The sequence below is a fragment of the Rutilus rutilus genome, assembly GCF_951802725.1.
Source record: "Rutilus rutilus genome assembly, chromosome: 23".
Taxonomy (NCBI): Eukaryota; Metazoa; Chordata; class Actinopteri; order Cypriniformes; family Leuciscidae; genus Rutilus; species Rutilus rutilus.
The window spans coordinates 6,566,583-6,587,849 of record NC_140233.1 but is presented as its reverse complement, the minus strand read 5'-3'; the positions used below and the strand labels follow the sequence as shown (position 1 = coordinate 6,587,849).

At 36.3% G+C, this 21,267-nt stretch overlaps 2 protein-coding genes across 2 annotated transcripts in view; both read right to left on the bottom strand.

The window, feature by feature from the left end:
• LOC311282751 (N-acylneuraminate cytidylyltransferase B-like) overlaps nt 1-21,267 on the bottom strand; it is a gene marked incomplete at its 5' end in the record, with an annotated part of 84,546 nt that overhangs the window by 42,846 nt on the left and 20,433 nt on the right. The window lies entirely within an intron of this gene.
• Nucleotides 10,430-13,884, bottom strand: LOC311282518 (N-acetylneuraminate-9-phosphate synthase-like). Its single transcript, XM_084396320.1, has 6 exons — nt 12,926-13,884; nt 12,202-12,417; nt 11,984-12,083; nt 11,400-11,554; nt 11,010-11,276; nt 10,430-10,919 (listed from the first exon to the last, which is right to left on the bottom strand). Exons 1-6 carry the CDS (start codon nt 13,055-13,057, stop codon nt 10,731-10,733), a joined length of 1,059 nt encoding a protein of 352 aa, XP_084252446.1. The 5' UTR covers nt 13,058-13,884; the 3' UTR covers nt 10,430-10,730.

The following is a 21,267-nucleotide window of genomic DNA, read 5'->3' as shown; positions in this document are numbered from 1 at the left end:
ATGGCGACGAGGTAGGAGGTGTTTTTGAAGTGTCGTCGGGAAAGTTTTAGGTTGGATGATATTACAACCGTGTACACATTTTATATGAATGAACAAATACATGAGATTGGCGATTAATCTCTCAATTTGAAGCGAATTTATGGGCAGAAGAAAACATAAACAAGCTCCAGTTGTTACCGTGGCAGTGCCTGCACATGAGTCAAAGATGGATCATGTTCAAAGTGCATGTAACGTTATCATGGAAGCTACCTTTTCATCAGAGGAAAAACACGAATCGAAGATGGAAGAGACAACGAACAAATGGTTTGACTCTCAACCCAAACTCTGTGATCTCCTTGCTACTCCTCTTCCTGACACCCCAATTAAGCCGAGTTTGAAAAAGTCTAAACGCGAGCACAGTGAGCGTTATGACACTTCTGCTGAAATTTTGGCGGCTATTCGCGAGTTTCGCGATGAGATGTTTCAAAAAATTTCAACAATTGACAAGACAACCGCCGTTACTGCAACGCAAATTGAAAGTTTGTCTTCGACCGTACATCAGCTTGTTTCTGAGGTGACCAGTCACAAGGAGGCGTTGAAAGTCGTGTCGGCTGAGATACAAGATCTTAAACATGTGAGCACAACTTTGAAAGAAGAGGTTGGAGATTGCAAGCGGTACAGTTGGAGGTGGACGCTGAAGCTGCACGGGGTGCAGGAAAAAGATGGAGAGGATACCAGGCGTGTTGCAGTCAATATCCTTGGCAAGGTGGTACCTGGAATCAGTGAGAAGATGGAGGATGCAGTGGATATCGCCCATCGTCTCGGCCCGCGAAGAAATGATGGTGCACACAGATCTATAATTATCCTATTTGCTCTTCGCCGTTTCCGGGATGCTGTCTGGCAAGCTGCCAGAGGTTGTAAGTTTCTCCGCGACAACAAGCTGCGACTCACTGAGGCCTTATCCCCTGAGGACAGGGTGGCAAGAGAAAAACTTTGGCCCTTGGTCAAGAAAGCCCGAGATGAAGGGAAAAAGGCTTCTTTTCGTGGATCGTTTGCTCTAATTGACGGGAAGAGATTTGATTTTGCCAAAGTGTAGGCCTAGTAGTATGCATTGCATTCTTCCGTTCTTTCCTGGGTTGAGGTCAGCTATTGTATTATAGCTGATTACCCTGGTAAATGAATGCCTCATATTTGGTCAAAGACTGATTTATTAACGTTCAAATCTTCAATACTCATGTCTAAACTTGACTCTTGTTATGTCTTGTTTTGATTTTCGCTTGCCCTGATTAATATATGTGCCAGTTCATTTGGCTTTTTTTTTTCTTTTCTTTTTTCTCCTCGATAAAGAAATTTTATTTCTGTTTTTTTGGCGGGAGAGTCATGTTTAAGAAGTGATTATCTAGGTTCAAGATAAGTCATTTTGTTTGTTCTATGACCTCAGTGGTTTGTATATCATTCCTTCCTTTAAAGTAAAGTTTCCGTACAGTTTCTTCAGTCGTTGATACATACTTTATTCTTTCTTTTTGTCTTTTTCTTCTTGTTATGGATTTCAAGTTTAGTTCGTTTTCTGTTATGTCCTTAAATGTAAGAGGTATGCGTGATGTGGTAAAGAGGAAAGCTATTTTTTTATTTTGTAAAAGCTGCGAAACTGATTTAATTTTTCTTCAGGAAACACACTCTTGTGAGTTGGATGTTAAATTCTGGAAGAATCAATGGGGAAATTTAATTTATTATAGCCATGGTTCTAATCACTCAGCTGGGGTTTCAATTCTTCTGCACAAATTTAAGGGACAAATTCTGGAGGTAATAACTTCAAGTGAAGGTAGATGGATTATTATGACATTAAAGCAAGATAACTCAACTTTTATTATTTGCAATTTGTATGGCTGTAACACCCTCTCTGCAAACAAAATATTATTTTCTCAAATTACTTGTAAATTGACAGAATTGCTGGATAAATACCCGGGCTCCTTTCTAGTTGTAGGCGGAGATTTTAATGAATGTTTAGATAACACACTGGACAGATTTCCTCCTAGAAGCAATGAAGGTCTCAATATTAATCATAATTCTAATAATATTTTATCAATATGTTCTTCTCTCTCCCTCACTGATCCTTGGCGTTTCTTTCATCCTGACACGCAGGACTTTACTTGGTCAAATGGTAAAATGTCGTTAAAATCTAGAATTGATTTCTTTTTAGTTTCATCATCAGCCCTGCAATTTGTTAAAAGTGTATCTCATTCGTATGCTCCCCTTTCTGATCATAAACAAATAATTTTGAAATTAGGCTGTAATGATGATAGTCGGAAGTTACGCGGTTATTGGAAATTTAATAACTGTCTTTTAAATGATAATATCTTCAATGACAATATAAAAAAATTAATTAAATATATGTTTTCTGATCAAATTCATAATGAGTACAGAGCCAATTGGGAATTTTTTAAATACAGAGCTAGACAAATAGCTATAAAAAGAAGTAAAGATTTAAAAATATCGAAAAATAAAAAAATAGCTGAACAAATAGAAAGAATAAATTCTTTGTTGATAGGTAATATATCTCAGGAAGAGGAGTTAGAATTAAGACAATTACATCTACAAATTAATCAAGCCTATCTGGATATTGCCAAAGGTGCCTTTGTCAGGTCCAGGGCTAAATGGCTGGAAGAAGGAGAGGTGAATTCTAGTTATTTTTTCGCTTTAGAGAAAAGGAACTGCAAACGAAATTCTCTGACTGTTCTTAATATTAATGGCGTCAACTGCACAGATTCTAATTTGATATCTAATTTTGTCACAGCCTTCTACAAAAACATTTACACATCTGTGTTTGATAAACACAATTGCGAAAATTTTATAAAGAAGGTTCAAGCTCATGTTCCAGTTATTGATACTGACTTTAAAGCCCTCTGTGATTCTGATTTGACTATTGAGGAAATTCGAATAGCGCTTCACTCAATGAAGAAAGGAAAATCTCCAGGCAGTGATGGATTAACTGTTGAGTTTTATATTCATTTTTGGGAGTTAATCAAACAACCATTGCTTTGTATGTACAAAGAATGTATTGATTCAAAAGAAATGACAGCATCAATGAAACAAGGCATCATCTCTCTTGTTCCCAAACCAGACAAGGATACTCTTTTAATAGACAATTGGCGTCCAATTACGCTCCTGACTATTGATTATAAAATTTTAGCCTTGGTTTTTGCTAATAGATTAAAGGTCAAGCTTAATCAGGTTGTTGCAGAGACACAATCAGGTTTTATGAAAGATAGACATATCAGTAACAACATAAGACTTATTTTAGATCTTTTAGACTATACAGATTTTATACATTCTAAAGCCATGATTCTTTTCCTAGATTTTTATAAAGCTTTTGACACCCTTGAGCATGAATTTCTTTTGCAAACTCTTAAATTATTTGGTTTTGGTGACTTTTTTGTTAATATTATTGAAATGTTTTATAGAGATATTAGCAGCTCTGTCTTAATAAGTTTTAATACTTCTAAAAGATTTTTCATTACCCGCGGTGTCAGACAGGGCTGTCCAATTTCCCCCTTTTTGTTTATTTTAGTTACAGAACTTTTATCTTTAAGTATTATCCATGAACAAAGCTTGGAAGGTATATCCATCTTTGATAGAGAAATTAAAATCTCCCAGTTGGTGGATGACACAACTCTCTTTTTAAAAGATAAGAGTCAATTAGCCAAGGCTATAAATGTAATTGAGCAGTTTTCATGTGCTTCTGGATTGAAACTGAATATGTCCAAGTGTGAGATAATGACGCTCTATAAAAGTGATGATTCTTCAATTGATGGTATCTCTGTTAAAGATACTGTAAGGTATCTTGGTATTTATTTAACAAAAAATGTAACCACTCGACAACAGCTAAATTTTTCTGGACGGATCAAGAAAACAAAAAATATCTTTAATCTTTGGCTTCAAAGAGACCTTTCCCTTTATGGGAGGGTTCTTTTGTCCAAAGCAGAAGGATTATCTCGTTTTGTATATCCTTCTCTTTCCCTTTTTGTTAATGACTCTTCTGCTAAAGGAATAAACAAAATTGTTCTAGACTTTATATGGAAAAATAAACCGCACAAGCTAAAAAAAACAGTCCTCTCAAATTGTCGAAAAAAAGGTGGACTTGAAGTGTTAGATTTTAGTGATACAGTGAACACCTTTCGGATAAATTGGATCAAAAAATGCTTAACAAATCCTAATTCTATATGGTTTTTTATCCCAAATCATATCTTTACCAAAATTGGTGGCCTTCCCTTTATATTGAAATGTAACTACTTGCCTAACAGATTGCCAGTTGCACTTTCTAAATTTCATCAGCAGGCCCTTCTTGCTTGGAAGTTATGCTACACCCACAATTTTTCACCTCATAAAACCTTTCTATGGAACAACTCTAATATAATGATTAGGAATAAATCTATTTTTCTCTCTACATGGTTTAATAGGAATATAATTGGAATTCTCTAAATTTTTGATAAATCTGGTAACTTTTTATCTTATGAAGAATTTATGTCTGTTCATAATTTCCCTTTACCGTTTAAAGAATATAATGCAGTGCTTAAGGCAATTCCTTCCGGTCTAAGTCAACTTGTTAAATGTCATCTAACCTTTAATAAGAGTGTCACCAAAGAACCTGATTTGATCTTAGATGGTATAAATATACTTAGTAAGAAATGTAATAATAAGCATATTCGACATATTTTTCAGAGTAAAAAATATAATGTTGCTAAAGGCAAATTTTATTGGGCCTCTTTTATTGAACTTATAGACTGGAAGGAAGCCTGGTTGTTACCTCATAAGTATTGTATTTCTAATAAGACTAAGGAAGTTCATTTTAAGATTTTACATAAAATATACCCAGTAGGGCTGAACGATATTCTGTTTTAACATCGACATCGCGATGTGCAAATGAGCGATAGTCACATCGCCGGAACATGCGATGCGAAGGGTAACGTTAGTAGCACCCATAGTGTAAGAGAACGGGTAGCACACAGTAAACACGAGTTTGTTGTATGGCTTTTTGCTGGGGTGACATACGCGTTCCGCGTGCCTGCACAGTGATTGTTTGCTCTGCCGCGCTTACGCTCACAGCCAACATTCACTGGCAATCCTCTAGCTAAAAATGCGCGACGAAGTGGATCGTCCGCAACAAAATCAAAATCAGCTATTTGGGACTAGCCTATTTCGTCTACAAAAAGGAGGATGTTGACCAAAAAGAGGTAGGCTACTTTGCTGGAGTGTTATAAAGTCGTGGATGGTTGTCTTTTTTTAAAAATCGTTTCGTGTTCGCATTTATGAGGAAAAAACAATGTTACGTGACATTATGGACGCGTCATGCGACCGTTATGAAAGCCGCACTAAAAGACTGCTTTAAAACTTTCACAGAGACCTCAAACAGAAAGCACAAAGCCTTTCTTTAAAACGAATTTCGTTTAGTATTAATTGTATCTTAATTTTAAGCAGTATTTCATTATCCAATTTTCTGGATTTAATAAATAGGGCCTAGCCTAAAAATTAAATATAGCAGCCAGCGCCTGAACTGGAGATTAAGCTATCATCCATGAACCGAAACTCAGCATAAAAGGTAGTCTACTCGCCTCTCACACACCTAAAAATAACAATAATAATAAAAAAATAGAAATATAACTATTATCTACAGAAGAACCATTAAAAAAAAATTAATCTGTATGAAAAGTGCATTTCTCCCGATCACTGCTGCGAAGATCGCGAGTCAGTAATTGTCAACTTCATCTTTACAGAAAACACTTCTTTATTAATAAACAATTAAAATGTCTCACTGTAATATTTTACATATTATTAATCATTACTTTTGCTGGTTCTAGGTGCCGTTTACATGAACGCGTCACTGAATCAGCACAGAAAACATAATTTTTCAGGTCCTAGAACCCGAAGAACGTTAGGTCCTGTGTAGAACGTTCACCGAATTCTGAGAGAAATATGTTTCTGGAATAAAATATTAAGTGGCCTTTTTGTTACTTGTAATGAAGCTTGCTTATTAGTGAAATTATTAATAACATGGAATGGTAATTATTGACTTTAGCCTGGATTGATGGCTCGCAATATCGCGATATATATCGTTGGGAAAAAAATATCGCAATGTAATTTTTTTCCCAATATCGTGCAGCCCTAATACCCAGTGAATGATTCTGTTGCAAAATATATGGATGTTGACAGTTCTTGCTCATTTTGTGGGAATAAGGATGAAACACTGATCCATTTATTTTTCCAATGTGAAAAAACTCAAAACTTCTGGAATAGGTTATATCTCCATATTGGCAAGCACCTTGATTCTTCCAAATCCTTTCAATTAAAGGATATAATCTGTTACTATAAAGAAGATAAAGCTAGTACTTCAATTAATTATATTGTAAATTTTTTTATTTTGTTTGGAAAAAATTTTATTCACAAGCAAAAATTCTCTAAATCGCAGCCTACATTTCCGCATTTCTTAATTGAAATTGATACATTTTTGAAATCTCTAAGGTTGATTAAAAACAAGAAAAGTGATAGATTCTTGAAATATTATGATGATATTTTTGATAATACCACTGATGCATAATGTTTCCTCTGTGTATGTCTTTTATTTACTTATTTTGTATTTATATTTATTTTTATATGTGAAGCTTTACATATATTGATATAATTTAATTCCTGTAGGAGTTCTATTTGTTCTGTCTGTTATATTGGATTGTTATTTGATACATATTCAATAAAAAAAAAAAAAAAAAATATTGGATTGAACAGAAAGCTAAACTAAAGTTTCACAGGTCACAAATTTGGTCCGAACTTCACGAAACTGGATGTACATGATTCTTGGACCAAGCCTCACAAAAGTTACTAGAAGGATTTTTGATTTTCTGAAGCGTTTGCCCGTCACAGCCAAATGAAATCAGCGGCGTAGTCGCCAAACAGGAAGTCGTCCATATCTCAGGAACTCTGTCACGTATCGAAACCAAACTTTATACATGAACTCGGGACTCCAATGTGAGGAAGCACAAGATCTGTTTTTTTTTTTTTTTTTTTTTTTTTTTTTCAGGCTAATAGACAAACCCATTTACCTATGTCTATGCAAGAGTTTCACCTTTTAATGTTAATGCATTTATCTCTGGAAACACCCACTATTTCCCACAATCCGACTCTATAAGGCGATAGAGCGCGAATGAAAAATAAACAAAAATGTCACCATGGCAACGGTGCACGCGAGTTAGAAAACAATCATTTATAAGACCAGACGCCTGGTTATTTATTTATATATACCGTTATATCTATATTTGAATAAACAAATGTGTTGTGTTGTGTTGTGTAGTGTTTTGTTCTCTTTAATTTTCACATATAAATGTAAAAAGTAAATAAATATGACAAGCAAGTGTTTTTATTATCTTTTTTTTTAATCAAATAACGCAATAAACGTGAAAAATACATACATACAATTGTTACATACAATTCATACAGCCAAAAAAAGGAATTATTAAAGATGGGTAGGTAATGTTTATGACAAATTGTCTGAGCTCTCTGGCGCATGATAATTATGTCAGAGTCCGAATTATTTGCTGATGTAGTGCACTCAACTGCCATTCATTATGTAGAGATGGAAAATAATAAGGCGCCCTGTACAGCTATGATCAGCTGTTCGGCCGAGCATTCAATGTTGTTATGCTGCAAGCTGATGGTTCGTTGCTGCCGCGCTCTATCACTCGCACACCATAAAGAGCAAATTGTTTTTTAATGTTTCAATTTCGTGGAAGCGGATAATTTCTTCACAAACAGCTCATTATGACTCAATGTTAGAATGCTGCACCTACACTTGATAGTGTGAATAAGATCAGCGCAACGCAGACCACTGCATTGACAGGGTAAAACATATGATCTGTCTACGGCCAGGGCTCAGCGGAAGACAGAAAATGCCGGTCCAGCGCTGATTGAGGAATTAAATTCAAAAATAAAAGACAGTTTTACATATTTTTTCTCGCATTCTCGCATTTTTTCTCGCATCTCGCATCTATCCACTACCTGCTAACGTTAGTTCACTGCACCCGAGCAAGCACACTTTGCAGTTCCTCCGGAAATGCATTTTTCTAGTTCTGTTTGTTAGCTGAGTGCCTAAGGCAGGGGTGGATTTCTGGTGCCAGTCTTTCCATCACGAGTGCTGTCAGCTGTCGTGAGTGGTGGAATGTGTACGTGTTGTTAGGGGTTAACAGTTTAGGACCCAAGGACCAGATGTTTGAAAAGAAGACCCGGAGTCAGAATTATAAAAAATTGAAGAAAAGTTTTACTGAAGATAATTTGCAGTTTCATCAGCAGAAGTCAGCTTCAAGACTCACACAGGAGTTCGTAGGCCGCCCCGCTTACAGTTACAAAGATCACAGCAGTTATACCGTTTCCAAAGTCTAAGCTACGTCATTGCTTACAGGCTGAATGATTCTTATTGGCCAAGAAATTGATAAACATAGTAATTTTCCACACATATACAGATAGACTGAAGCATTTCTCCATAGATTATGCCGCTGACACTCGGACCCTGAAGTTAGGCACGTCATGACCTTCCAGGTCGCAAATTTGGGTTGCTGGGTGCCAGCATGTCTCGAACAACAACTCAGTCAATCTCCAACAATGCCAGTGGTTCCTTAACCTGTAAGCAAGAAGACTAACACACACACCGACACACAGCTTTCCCAAGGTTGGATTTGGCCAGGCTCTAACTATAAACAGGAGTCTCGTCTCAAAACATCAAGATAACAAGTTCTTTCTCTCAGAATAGGACACTTTAGTCTAAATGGAAACTATAGGCTTTAACTGACAAATGGTCCCTTAAACTATAGACTTAAATGACCCCTATGTGTTTTAACATGTTGAAGACCTTTCTCAAACACAAAACCAGTCCCTATTTAATTTCTGGAAGCTGGGATAAATAGGCAAGCAACGTTACTGCATTCAAATATCAAATACTGACATTAATGAATACATGAAAAGAACATTTCAGTAATCACACTGGTAACTTCTATAACAAAGTAAAATCTCCAGAGAAGTCATTCAACTCATTTGATATTTAGAAGGAAAAGTGTTGATTAATACCTTGATTATAATCACTCATTACATATACATTGAAGCAGCAGTGGATTCCAATCCACTCCCTTCAGTGTGCGTGAGAGTGTTTATGCACAGGCGTAAGGTGACTTGCTGTGGAGGCCTTTATTCCCTGCTATCATGCCTCGGCTCCTTTACCCTGAAACTGGGTGTGACAAAGGGGTGTGTTTCCCAAAAGCATCATTAGCCAACTATGTTCGCAAGTTCTTTCGTTATCAGCATAGTTCAACGAGTCTGTGTTTCCCGAAACCATAGTTCCAACATACATTTGCAAGCAGCATCGCAAAGTTGTGACCTTGGAACAACACTCTCGACCTGTGGTTAGAAGCATAGTTTCTTGTTTGCATGATACTAATCCTTATCTTGAGCCAAATAAGAAAGCTGACATTCAGTACAATCTGTATCTTTTATTTAGAAAACATACAAATTTACAATTTAATTTTCGTCTTTTAGTTTGTCAAGAGATTTAAAGCTGCATTTTTGACGAGTGTGCATGTGAGAACATGCTCTACGTAAGAATGAGCCTATGACTGAATCTGGAAATTTGACTGGTGCAGACATTTGGCAACTACTACCGACTCACCCAGATCGCAAATCGGGGTAAAAATCTGAGCAAAAGTGAGCTGTGAGATTCAAACATAACTAACTAAACTATTTAAGTGACATCACAGCTCCTGAATTATATTTGTTATTTCTAAGGTGAAATAGATACAGTGTTCATGTTAACCACGCAAATCGAGCTCAAAAGAACGACACTGGTTTTGAGCGATTTAGATGAAATGGGGTGGTGACGTCACATTTTACTTTAGCTTTCAAATTAGCGGCAATTCGGGCTGGCAATTGTTTGAATGGTGGGTTCATTATTATCTTAATGGAAAAACACAACAACAAAACAGTACAATGACAAACTGAAAACATAGAACTTTTATAAAGAAAGCAAATAAGACGGCTTTATTAACAAAACAAATAAGCAAGGCAGCCTCATTCTTGTGGTGTGCTTGAGGTGTGTGTATATTAGAATTGCTGCCACTTTTTATCAAGCAAAGTTTACAGATTGCCTCATTAATGTTTGCAGGTTCCCTATTATCATTTGGTTTAAATCCAAAATATTGCCAATATAGGCGCTTTTACATTTCGCTTTAAATTTTATAATGTGTAAAACAAATCTAAAATAAACTCAAACTCGCATTTATACATTCAATAATAATTCTACATTTCAATAAGGCTTTCTCTGTGGTTTGAATTAATTCTAGGCCAAAACATTTTGCTTTTGGGGAACACAGATTGGTCTAATAGAGAGACCAACATGAACAAAGATCCAAGAGTCAAAGTTGAATTGAAAGAAAGATATTTTACTTAGTGTTCATTCACCACAATTTCAAAGACAATCATCTGTGAGACAGGTTACAACATGGAGAAAACTTATAGCAAGACATTAGCCATATGCAAAATCAAGACAAGACATCATATTTACATATTTCTGATGTCAAAATAATAAGAATGTAATAAAAATGTCTCCCTCATTAAAAATGTGATTTAATAATGGCTGATTTTATATGTTATTTTTATTCAAATTAATAGAAGTGTAAGATAAGACCCCCTCATTGCCCCTTTAGTTTTGGAATGTCTGCTCATCAGTCTTTTATCATGGCATCAGTAATGGTGGCATCTTCCTCCAGGTCCACAGTGATTTTCTTGCCAACCAGTTTGAAGATGTTCTCTGGTCTCATGCCGTGCGGTTCGGCCACTTTTACTGTCAGCATGTCGAGAGTTAATGTCTCACCCTTCTTCAATGGTTTCCGGGCCACCACTGACTTACCCAACTGCAAGAAGGAACATAACCATTGATTGAATGACGTTTGATCATTTTTTGGTAGTCTGTATAATCTGTCAGAATGAGTGTTTTATCTGACCTTGCTGTGACAGGAAGCCTCACAGGGCAGCATCTGTTTGACCGGTGAACCCATTGCCATCTCAACCATCCTGATGGCTTTCACCAGCTCCGCCAGCTCCGCTGGCTCCAGTGATGCTGCGTGGTCACTGCCTTTCCAGCTCTTATCCAGGGTCACATGACGCTCCAGGACCTTTGCCCCGAGTGCCACAGCGGCCACAGACACATGGATGCCCGCCTCATGTCCAGAGTAGCCGATGGGAATGTCCGGAAACTCCTTCTGGAACTCCTGCGTAGGAAAAAGGAAACCGAAAGAGTCTAAGCGAAACCGAAACTACTCAGCTAAAAATGCCTTCATAAACGATCATTTTATGGAGTTTATGAAGATGCGAGTAAAGTGATTGTGTCTTACAGGGATCAGGCTGAGGTTGACGTGCTCTATTGGCAGTGGATAAGCGCTGGTACACTGCAGGAATGTGAAATTGGGATTGTGCTGCTTGATGGTTTGGTAAACACAGCGCATGTTCTCCATAGACTGCATTCCACTAGAAATCACCATGGGACGGCCTACACAAATACACCAAAACATCAGCTTCAAGACATGGCTGCTTCTGGGAGAAAATCAGGTCAAAGTTTTAGTCATTATCACATTACAAAGCCAGCAACATGAAAATCCACACCAGGATTTCTAGGTTTCATTGGCTCTGCTCTCTGGCCAATCAGCACTGTCAATACCTAATTTCTCAATGCTCCAGAATAACTGACTTCAAGTGCACAAGAGAAGCTTCTCAGATTCAGTTCTCGGTTGGGCTTGTACTTTTCTCATTTGTGAGTCACTGTCTGATATTTTATGTAAATAGAGGAACATTGTGACCGTGGCAGTGAATCTGACAAACCTCCGTCAAAGGAGAACGAGTTTTCAGCAGCAACACGTTTCTGTAACGACAGCTTCTGGACTTTTCATTTGAAATGTGTGTCAGCGTCAGTGAGTTTTACCTTTTTTGGCGGTTTTCTCCAGGTAAGGGATATTGTTGGTGTCAGCTGAGGCAACTTTAAAAAACGGCACATTGATTTCATGAAGAAATTCTACAGCCATCTGATTGAGGTAGGGAGAGGAAAAGTTATGAAATGCCTTTCAATCTGCTGGGTTTAACATGCACATATTCTCTTGATATATATATAATAAACGTTGAGACCCTCTTTCATTTGTTCACCTCATCCATCCCTGATGCAGTAAAGAAGATGCCAACTTCATTGGCGAACTGTTGCAGCTCTCTGTACTGCTGGTGACTGAACTCCAGATGGTGTTTATGAGCCCCGTAGGTCGGGCCCCAGGCGTGAGGGGACGTGTAGAGACGCTCCAGAGCGAGCTTGGTGAATCTGTGTTCGATCTCGCTCTTTTGAAACTTGGCACAATCAGCTCCACAGTCCTGTGTGGAGTTAAAGTAGGAAGCAGAAGTGGATTTGGTTGACAACAAAAATGAGTTTCACCATATATGAAATCTAAGTTAATTTAATGTGATATAATATGTGAGTTATAGCTCAGGAGCTGTATTATAGAAACGTCCCCTCTTAATTATTGACCTGATATTTGAAAAAATTATATTTCCGGAGTGAAATTAATAGTTACTAAATAGATAGGATTCGAAGTTTGGGCCGTTTCACAAAGACCACATTTTTGCAGTTCAAAACACTGTTAAAATTGAAAAACAAAGGGAAAGTAGCTCAGTGGAATGGAAAAACGCGTTCTGTGTGAACGGCCCTCAGGACGTTTCTCTATACTGTTTCCAGGTCATTTCTTCTGTTTAGAAAAAATTCATTAATAAAGACACTGTGGTTTTGGGGGTTGATATCTATATATCTCACTGTTTCCCCCCCATGAAAAGAACTGACATCAACACGGTATAAGACTTCATATATGAAAAAGCTGTACTTTACCTTTGCCATTCGGATCATTTTTTTGGCGATTTCTATGTCTCCCTGATGGTTCTGTCCAATCTCAGCGATGATAAAACAGGGGTTGGAGCCCCCGATTTTTCTTCCAGGACAAAGGTCAAACTCTGCAGACATTTTATAGACTAATTGTTTAACAGATTTATGATTAAGAGGCTGGAGATGTGATCACTAGTGTTCTGGCATCAAGCAAAGGGGCCGAAAAGAAGGCCACACTGCCATTTAAAGAAAAGTGCTCCACCCTAACCGTTGCCAACTCCTACCCACAAACCATATCTCAACGCATACTTTTGGTTTGGAGGTTGACGACCAGTGTTTGCAGGTGTAAGACTGGAGAAACTGGAAGAACTGGAAGAGAGGGCTACTCTCTGAGAAAAGAAAGGAAATTAACATTTGAACTCTCTTGCTATATTACCATCACCATTCGAGACACGATCACACTTGAGTTGATCACCTCATTCAATTTACAGTACACATCATTCCCTTCAGCCCTACCTGAATTCACCCAAAAATCTATATGGTTTAATATGAACAATTATCATACAGTATTATACATGTTTGGTATCATTTGAAATGTCTCAGTGTGACTGGTATGAAAGTCTCATTCCCACAGAAGTAAACCAAAAAGGTAATAAGGTGTGGAGAGTTTAGAGATATCTTGTTAACTGCTGTGGGTGTGCCCCCATAAACTTCTGTCCCCAGTGAGTCTGGGACGGTGATTAATGCAAGTTCCTACTGTGAACTCATGTTTACATTTGAAAAGAGGTTTCTGCCTTGGTCTGAGTATTTAGGGAGATGCTGAAGAAGGCTCGTGGCGATTTGTAACTCAAATTAGCCCGTGATGTGGAGTGTATGTGTATGCAAAACACTCCACATCATGTATTTTATAAGGTCAGGTTCGCATCTTCTCTCTTTATTCCAGAGCATTTGATGTTTTGCATTTATTATCTTTGAACTGATTATGAAATTGGCATGATACATTTACCTGACATAATAAATTGTTGCATTTGATTGTATTCCGACTGACTCTGAAATTGTTTTCCCAAGTAGATCTATTAAACGGATTCGTATGTTACCGCAAGTTTTGTGTCAGATTAGTGACTAATATTTGGCACTAATACAACTGTACATGTTTTGCAAAGACTAGAAGTGAATTTCCATTTAGGGCAGCAAAAGTGCTGCTTGACCAACCTAAATCTGGGTGTGTCTTACCTCTGTTTTAATTTAATGTTACTTTAGATAAGTGTACGTGGGAAACCATGGCATGGCCAATCCAAAGCTATTAAGACAAGTAAAGTTGGTTGACGTATATCTGTAGTAGTGCCCATACCTCTACTGAAGTAAACGTTACTTTAATTTCAAGTGTATGCAATCACGGGGGCTATACCAAAGTGTCTTTAGCTATGTCTACATTAATCCGGATACATTTGAAAACGGCGTTTTCGTTTAAAAACGCTCTTCGTCCACACCAGCGTTTTCAGGCGTTTTCCGACGTTTCAGTGTGGATGAGAAACTTTTGAAAAACGAAAGCACTGAATTCACCTTTACTGCGCATGCGTAAAACCTCACAAAAGATAACATGATACAGATGGAAAAATAAATAATGAAGTTATCGCGGAATTCTTCTGACAGGATAATTTTATTTAGCAAAATATCTCACCATTCACTGATGCGGTCCAGGTCGCACGCAGTCACCATATGTTTGGTCTAAAACGCAACTGCTCTCATGTATTGCCGCAGGACAGCAAATGTGAGTAAATTATGACAAATTTGCAGGACTGTGATATGAAGAATGTGCAATGTAGAATATTTTTAGCAACAGTGTGAAAGTGAATAGCACATAACAGGCACAATACTGGTAAACATTAATATCTATTGGTACAATTTGCATCACATGACTACATTTACATCATAGTTTTTAAATACCACCGATTACACAGTCCACACTACGACGCGAAGACGCGGTGTTTTCAAATTTATACGCTTTAGAGTATGGCGGGTGCATAATGCCACGGATAACTTACCGAAGTCGACAGTCGTGTACTTTAACGTGACAGAAGGGGTACGCCGCACCACAGACGCGTGACTCCAACGTCGCACCACAGCACGCCGCACCACAAACGCATGACTCCAACGTCGCACCACAGACGCGTGACTCCAACGTCGCACCACAGCACGCCGCACCACAAACGCATGACTCCAACGTCGCACCACAGACGCGTGACTCCAACGTCGCACCACAGCACGCCGCACCACAAACGCATGACTCCAACGTCGCACCACAGACGCGTGACACCACATCACAATAAAATAATATGGATAAGACACATGCCTTTGGTGTGAGAGACCCGGGTTCGAATCCACTGTGAGACACCAATGTGTCCCTGAGCAAGACACTTAACCCCTAGTTGCTCCAGAGGCGTGTGACCTCTGACATATATAGCAATTTTAAGTCGCTTTGGATAAAAGCGTCAGCTAAATGAATAAATGTAAATGTAGATAAATTCATTAATTGTAATCTATAAACATAATATTCTGGAATGTGTCATTCTGAGTTTTTACTTTTGAAGGTGGTAATAATTTTAATTTACACAGTTGACCATAATGGGTGAATACACAATATGAAACTATTCACGATATTGTTTACAGGAGAAGGTGACAAGAAAGTATTTTAATAGCCTATTATTTTCAAGAAATCAACAATGAAAAAATATAAGACAGGGAAATAGTCTTTTAGTCACAAAATGCAAAACAATGTAGGTTCATGTTCAAATGTTCAAAACTAGGGCTGTCAGTGTCGACTATTTTATTTATATATTTTTTGGTCATAAAGATAGATCTGAAGTGAATAATAGCCTTTAGTATGACTTAAATACATATTACAAATGAGGCAATATAATTGGTTCAAATAAAGTAGGCTATTAAAAGTAATTAATTATTTTATTTTATTTAACAACACTATTAAAATACATGAAGAAATATATAAACAATAAACATATGTATATTATGTACAAATGCCAACAGAGGGCGCAAGAGGGCTGACGATAATTGTTACACTTTACATCAAGAGCAGTACTACGGTGACGCATTACTGCCACATACATATTATTTTCCCCCCTCAATTATGTCGTAATAACGAGATCTTATGTCGTTTTAACGTCATCTTTTCTCGTAATAACGAGATCTTATGTCGTTAAAAGTTTTAACGACATAAGATCTCGTTATTACGAGAAAATATGTCGTTTTAACTTAAAACGACATATTTTCTCGTAATAACGTGATCTTATGTCGTTAAAACATATCATTTTTCTCGTAATAACGAGATCGTTAAAACGACATCTTTTTTTATTTTTTATTTTTTGCCTTTATAAGGACATGTGTAGTCATGTACAAAATATGCCTTTATCCACATAAAATTGACAGCCTATCGCGCCTTTATCACACTTCTAGGTTCAAAAAGCTTAAGCAAATAGTAGCAGCCCCCGATCAGGCAAAATGAATCAATGAGGCCCTTTTTTTAAATATATTTTATATAGGCCTATAAGTTTTTTTTTTATATAATATATTATATATAGCCTAAGATATATATTTTTTGTTAATAGGCTATATCTTCATTACCTAGAGATATAATTAAACAAAAAGTAGTCAAAACACATCTAACAGAACATAGCCTATAAGTTGTTTATTTTTTACAACATTGTGTTCTTATTTTGTTTAATTAACGAAATGTCAATCTTCATCTTTATAACAGAAGATACAATACAAAAATCTTCAAGATACAGACATATACAATCTTCACATGTAGCCTATAACGGAGTGTCACCTTATAAACAGTGTGTGGTGGAATAAGCAAATATAGAAATATATGGTTACCGGTAGTATCTTAATTTAAACTTTATTTTATTATTTTATTTGTTCATTAACTAATTATGCTAACTCAACTAATTTAATGTAAAGAGCTGGATACTAATTACTAATTAAATAATGTCAAATATTAAATGTAGGCTATTGATTAGAGTTGCCATAGACTAAAGGATTTTTCTAGACTAGTAGTCATTCATTTAAGCAATTAGGACTAATTGCACGTTTATATTCAACCCTCATTCACACATGAAAAGTTGGTTGATAACATAACTGCAAAAACATAGACTATAGTCAACATTACTTGTTTACATAGGATATATGGTGTAATGTTTTTTTATATATATATAATTTAAGTCTTAAATCTATAGGTTTTATTTCTTAAAAAATCAGTTTGACAGTATTTTGCCGTGGGAAGACAAACTAACTTCATCCAACATTTTCTTATATTGAAATTGTTAATTTCCTACTCCTTAACAGTTCATCATGCTCTCTATTATTTATAAATCTTGGAATATTTGAAGGTCAGGTTAATAGCACATGTTACACATTAAGAAAACTGACTGTTAATTCTATGTTGTACTTGCCCTTATGAAAAAGTAATATAGGCCTAGTTCATGTTGTTGTTTACCTGTCACATTTGATACAACAAGTATATAATTACAGAGCCGTAGCAAGGGCTGTGACAAGTTCAAGAAGTTCAAGTAAATATGCAAATAATCTGCACTCATTCATGCATGTAAAATTCTAATGAATAATAGAGGAAATATTCAGCAGACACACCCTGAACATTTTTTTGGTCAGTTCAACTTAGAAAATGTATTCGGGGTAACATCTACAATAACTGGTTTTGTTGACATGAAATAAATTATTCAAGATTACTGATTATAACTGAACTCAACGAACCGGGAAAAACTGAAGCACTGTCAAGGAATTACTGTCAATAGATATTTAACCTGATTTCTCCAGCAAGGTAAAATTACTATATGGCTGATATCATCTATTTTGTTTTTAGATGATGAAAGTCTTTTTCCACATTGATGTTAATATGCTAGAATTGAATTCATTACCCTTACTTTAAATGAGTTTTTACACAATTTAGTTAACATTATTTATTTCACTTCGGTTGGTCTAACCTAATTTGATAATCAACTTATTGAAGTATAAATATCAGTTAAATTAATCTGACATCATATTCAGATATTTAAATCACTAAGAATAATCTGGTATCAGTACTAACTGTAATTGTTATTTGTATTGAGTTCCCACAACCTGAAAACAAGCGCTACTCTTCAGCACAATGGTAACCAACATTCAGTAACAGAAAAATGTCCAACATAACTGAACATTAAACATTAACATAATCAACCAACATCTTTCCCTTTACTATAAAACACATAAAATAACAGTTAATCCCAGTGGTGGACAGTAACGAAGTAAATGTAATTCGTTACTGTAGCCTACTTTAGTAGCTTTTTTGCGTATCTGTACTTTACTGAAGTATTTAAATTTGGGGAGACTTTTACTTTAACTCCACTACATTTCAAAGTCAAATATCTTACTTTTTACTCTACTACATTTTCTAAATCAGTCGTTCCTTTTAATTTATGAGTGGATAAAAACTTAACTGGTCAAACGAGCCACCAATCACAGTACAGCGCACGTTTTGTTTTGAACTTGGTTTACCCCTGTTACCACCTTGGCGGTATCTACTACTTAGCGCGAACATACGGTTCAACGTGATTAAATGATGGAAGGAACTGCTAACTCTAACTTGCCACAACTTCCATGGCCTTAGTTACACGATTTTTTTAAGTAGTTGAAAAAAAGAATGAGTCCTTCATTTTTAAGTGCTTTCTCTGCCTGCCTCGGCCCTGGTATCAGTATGTTTTCCAAACTTAAAACGCCGTCTCAGTGTGGACGGAAGGCCAAAACTGAGAGGAAAACGTATTATTGTAGTAGACATAGCCTTTGATTGTGTAAGCGTGAATGCGACCGATCATCAGGTATCTATAGCAATTACCTCTGTTTGGTGACCGAAGCTGGCGAGCTTGTGATCGTGAGACCCACGTTAAACAAGGCATGAGGACCTCTGAGCGACATAGCTTCCTAATATGAACAGGTAAATATATAAGTTAAGAGTTAAATAGAACAATCAAATGTATTGCTAAACTATTATATAACTGACCAATAACCAATTGGCAATCTAACCTAAATTCGAGGTCGTCATAAAATGGAGTCAAATATAAAATGGAGTCAGATAAAAGCTTAAATGAAATTAAATTACTTTGCCACGCAGAAAGACAGTAGCCTAACCCGCAGAGACCTTCACCCGTTCTATCGGATGCGGATGCCGCCTTTGGACTGAGACAGACTTACACAGATTCCCAGGGCATGCTCCTTCATGAGATTTATTTGTGTGTTTATTAATTTTTACAAAATGGTCTGTTGAGGTGCCATTCACACATGAAAAGTTGGTTGATAACATAACTGCAAAAACATAGACTATAGTCAACATTATATATGGTGTAATGTTTTTTATATATCATTTAAGTCTTAAATCTAGGTTTTATTTCTTAACAAATCAGTTTGACAGTATTTTGCCGTGTGAAGTCAAACTAACTTCATCTAACATTTTCTTATATTGAAATTGTTAATTTCCTACTCCTTAACAGTTCAGATCATGCTCTCTATTATTTATAAATCTTGGAATATTTGAAGGTCAGGTTAATAGCACACGTTACACATGAAGAAAACTGACTGTTAATTCTATGTTGTACTTGCCCTTATGAAAAAGTAATATAGTTCATGTTGTTGTTTACCTGTCACATTTGATACAACAAGTATATAATTACAGAGCCGTCGCAAGGGCTGTGACAAGTTCAAGAAGTTCAAGTAAATATGCAAGTAATCTGCACTCATTCATGCATCGACTCGTGCAGGATTTCATCTGACGGTACGCACAAAGGGGGTTTTATTTAACACTAAAAAAATAAAAATCATGATAGGCTAGGCCCTATATAGCTAGCCTAACTATAACGTACCTTTTGGACTATCGGTGAGAGCAACTGTACCGCAGAACAAGTGTAGCCTGCAGGATCGATTGCCCGGGGGTGAAGCTGCGGGGAGCCCTGTCAGATCTACGGATGTGCCCCGAAGCTGAATACCTAGAAACCACTGTTATTCATGACAGGCACAGACAATGGCTTCAAAACGATTGTAAAATTCTAATGAATAATAGAGGAAATATTCAGCAGACACACCCTGAACTTTTTTTTTTTTGTCAGTTCAACTTAGAAAATGTATTCGGGGTAACATCTACAATAACTGGTTTTGTTGACATGAAATAAATTATTCAAGATTACTGATTATAACTGAACTCAACGAACCGGGAAAAACTGAAGCACTGTCAACGCATTACTGTCAATAGATATTTAACCTGATTTCTCCAGCAAGGTAAAATTACTATATGGCTGATATCATCTATTTTGTTTTTAGATGATGAAAGTCTTTTTCCACATTGATGTAAATATGCTAGAATTGAATTAATTACCCTTACTTTAAATACGTTTTTACACAATTTAGTTAACATTATTTATTTTACTTCGGTTGGTCTAACCTAATTTGATAAACAAATTATTGAAGTATAAATATCAGTTAAATTAATCTGACATCATATTCAGATATTTAAATCACTAAGAATAATCTGGTATCAGTACTAACTGTAATTGTTATTTTTATTGAGTTCCCACAACCTGAAAACAAGCGCTACTCTTCAGCACAATGGTAACCAACATTCAGTAACAGAAAAATGTCCAACATAACTGAACATTAAACATTAACATAATCAACCTACATCTTTCCCTTTACTATAAAACACATAAAATAACACTTAATCCCAGTGGTGGACACTAGTAACGAAGTAAATGTAATTCGTTACTGTAGCCTACTTAAGTAGCTTTTTTGCGTATCTGTACTTTACTGAATTATTTAAATTTGGGGAGACTTTTACTTTAACTCCACTACATTTCAAAGTCAAATATCTTACTTTTTACTCTACTACATTTTCAAAATCAGTCGTTCCTTTTAATTTATGAGTGGATAAAAACTTAACTGGTCAAACGAGCCACCAATCACAGTACAGCGCACGTTTTGTTTTGAACTTGTTTTAGCACCTTGGCGGTATCTACTTAGCGCGAACATACGGTTCAACGTGATTAAATGATGGAAGGAACTACTGACTCTAACTTGCCACAACTTCCATGGCCTTAGTTACACGATTTTTTTAAGTAGTTGAAAAAAAGAATGAGTCCTTCATTTTTAAGTGCTTTCTCTGCCTGCCTCGGCCCTGTACAATTTCTTCTTACAACAATTCTTCTTCCAGTCTAAGGAAACACGTAGAGGTAAGCCATTTTCATTAAGCTCATTTTTTAAATGAGAAATCTAACAGTAGCTTGCAGAAAACT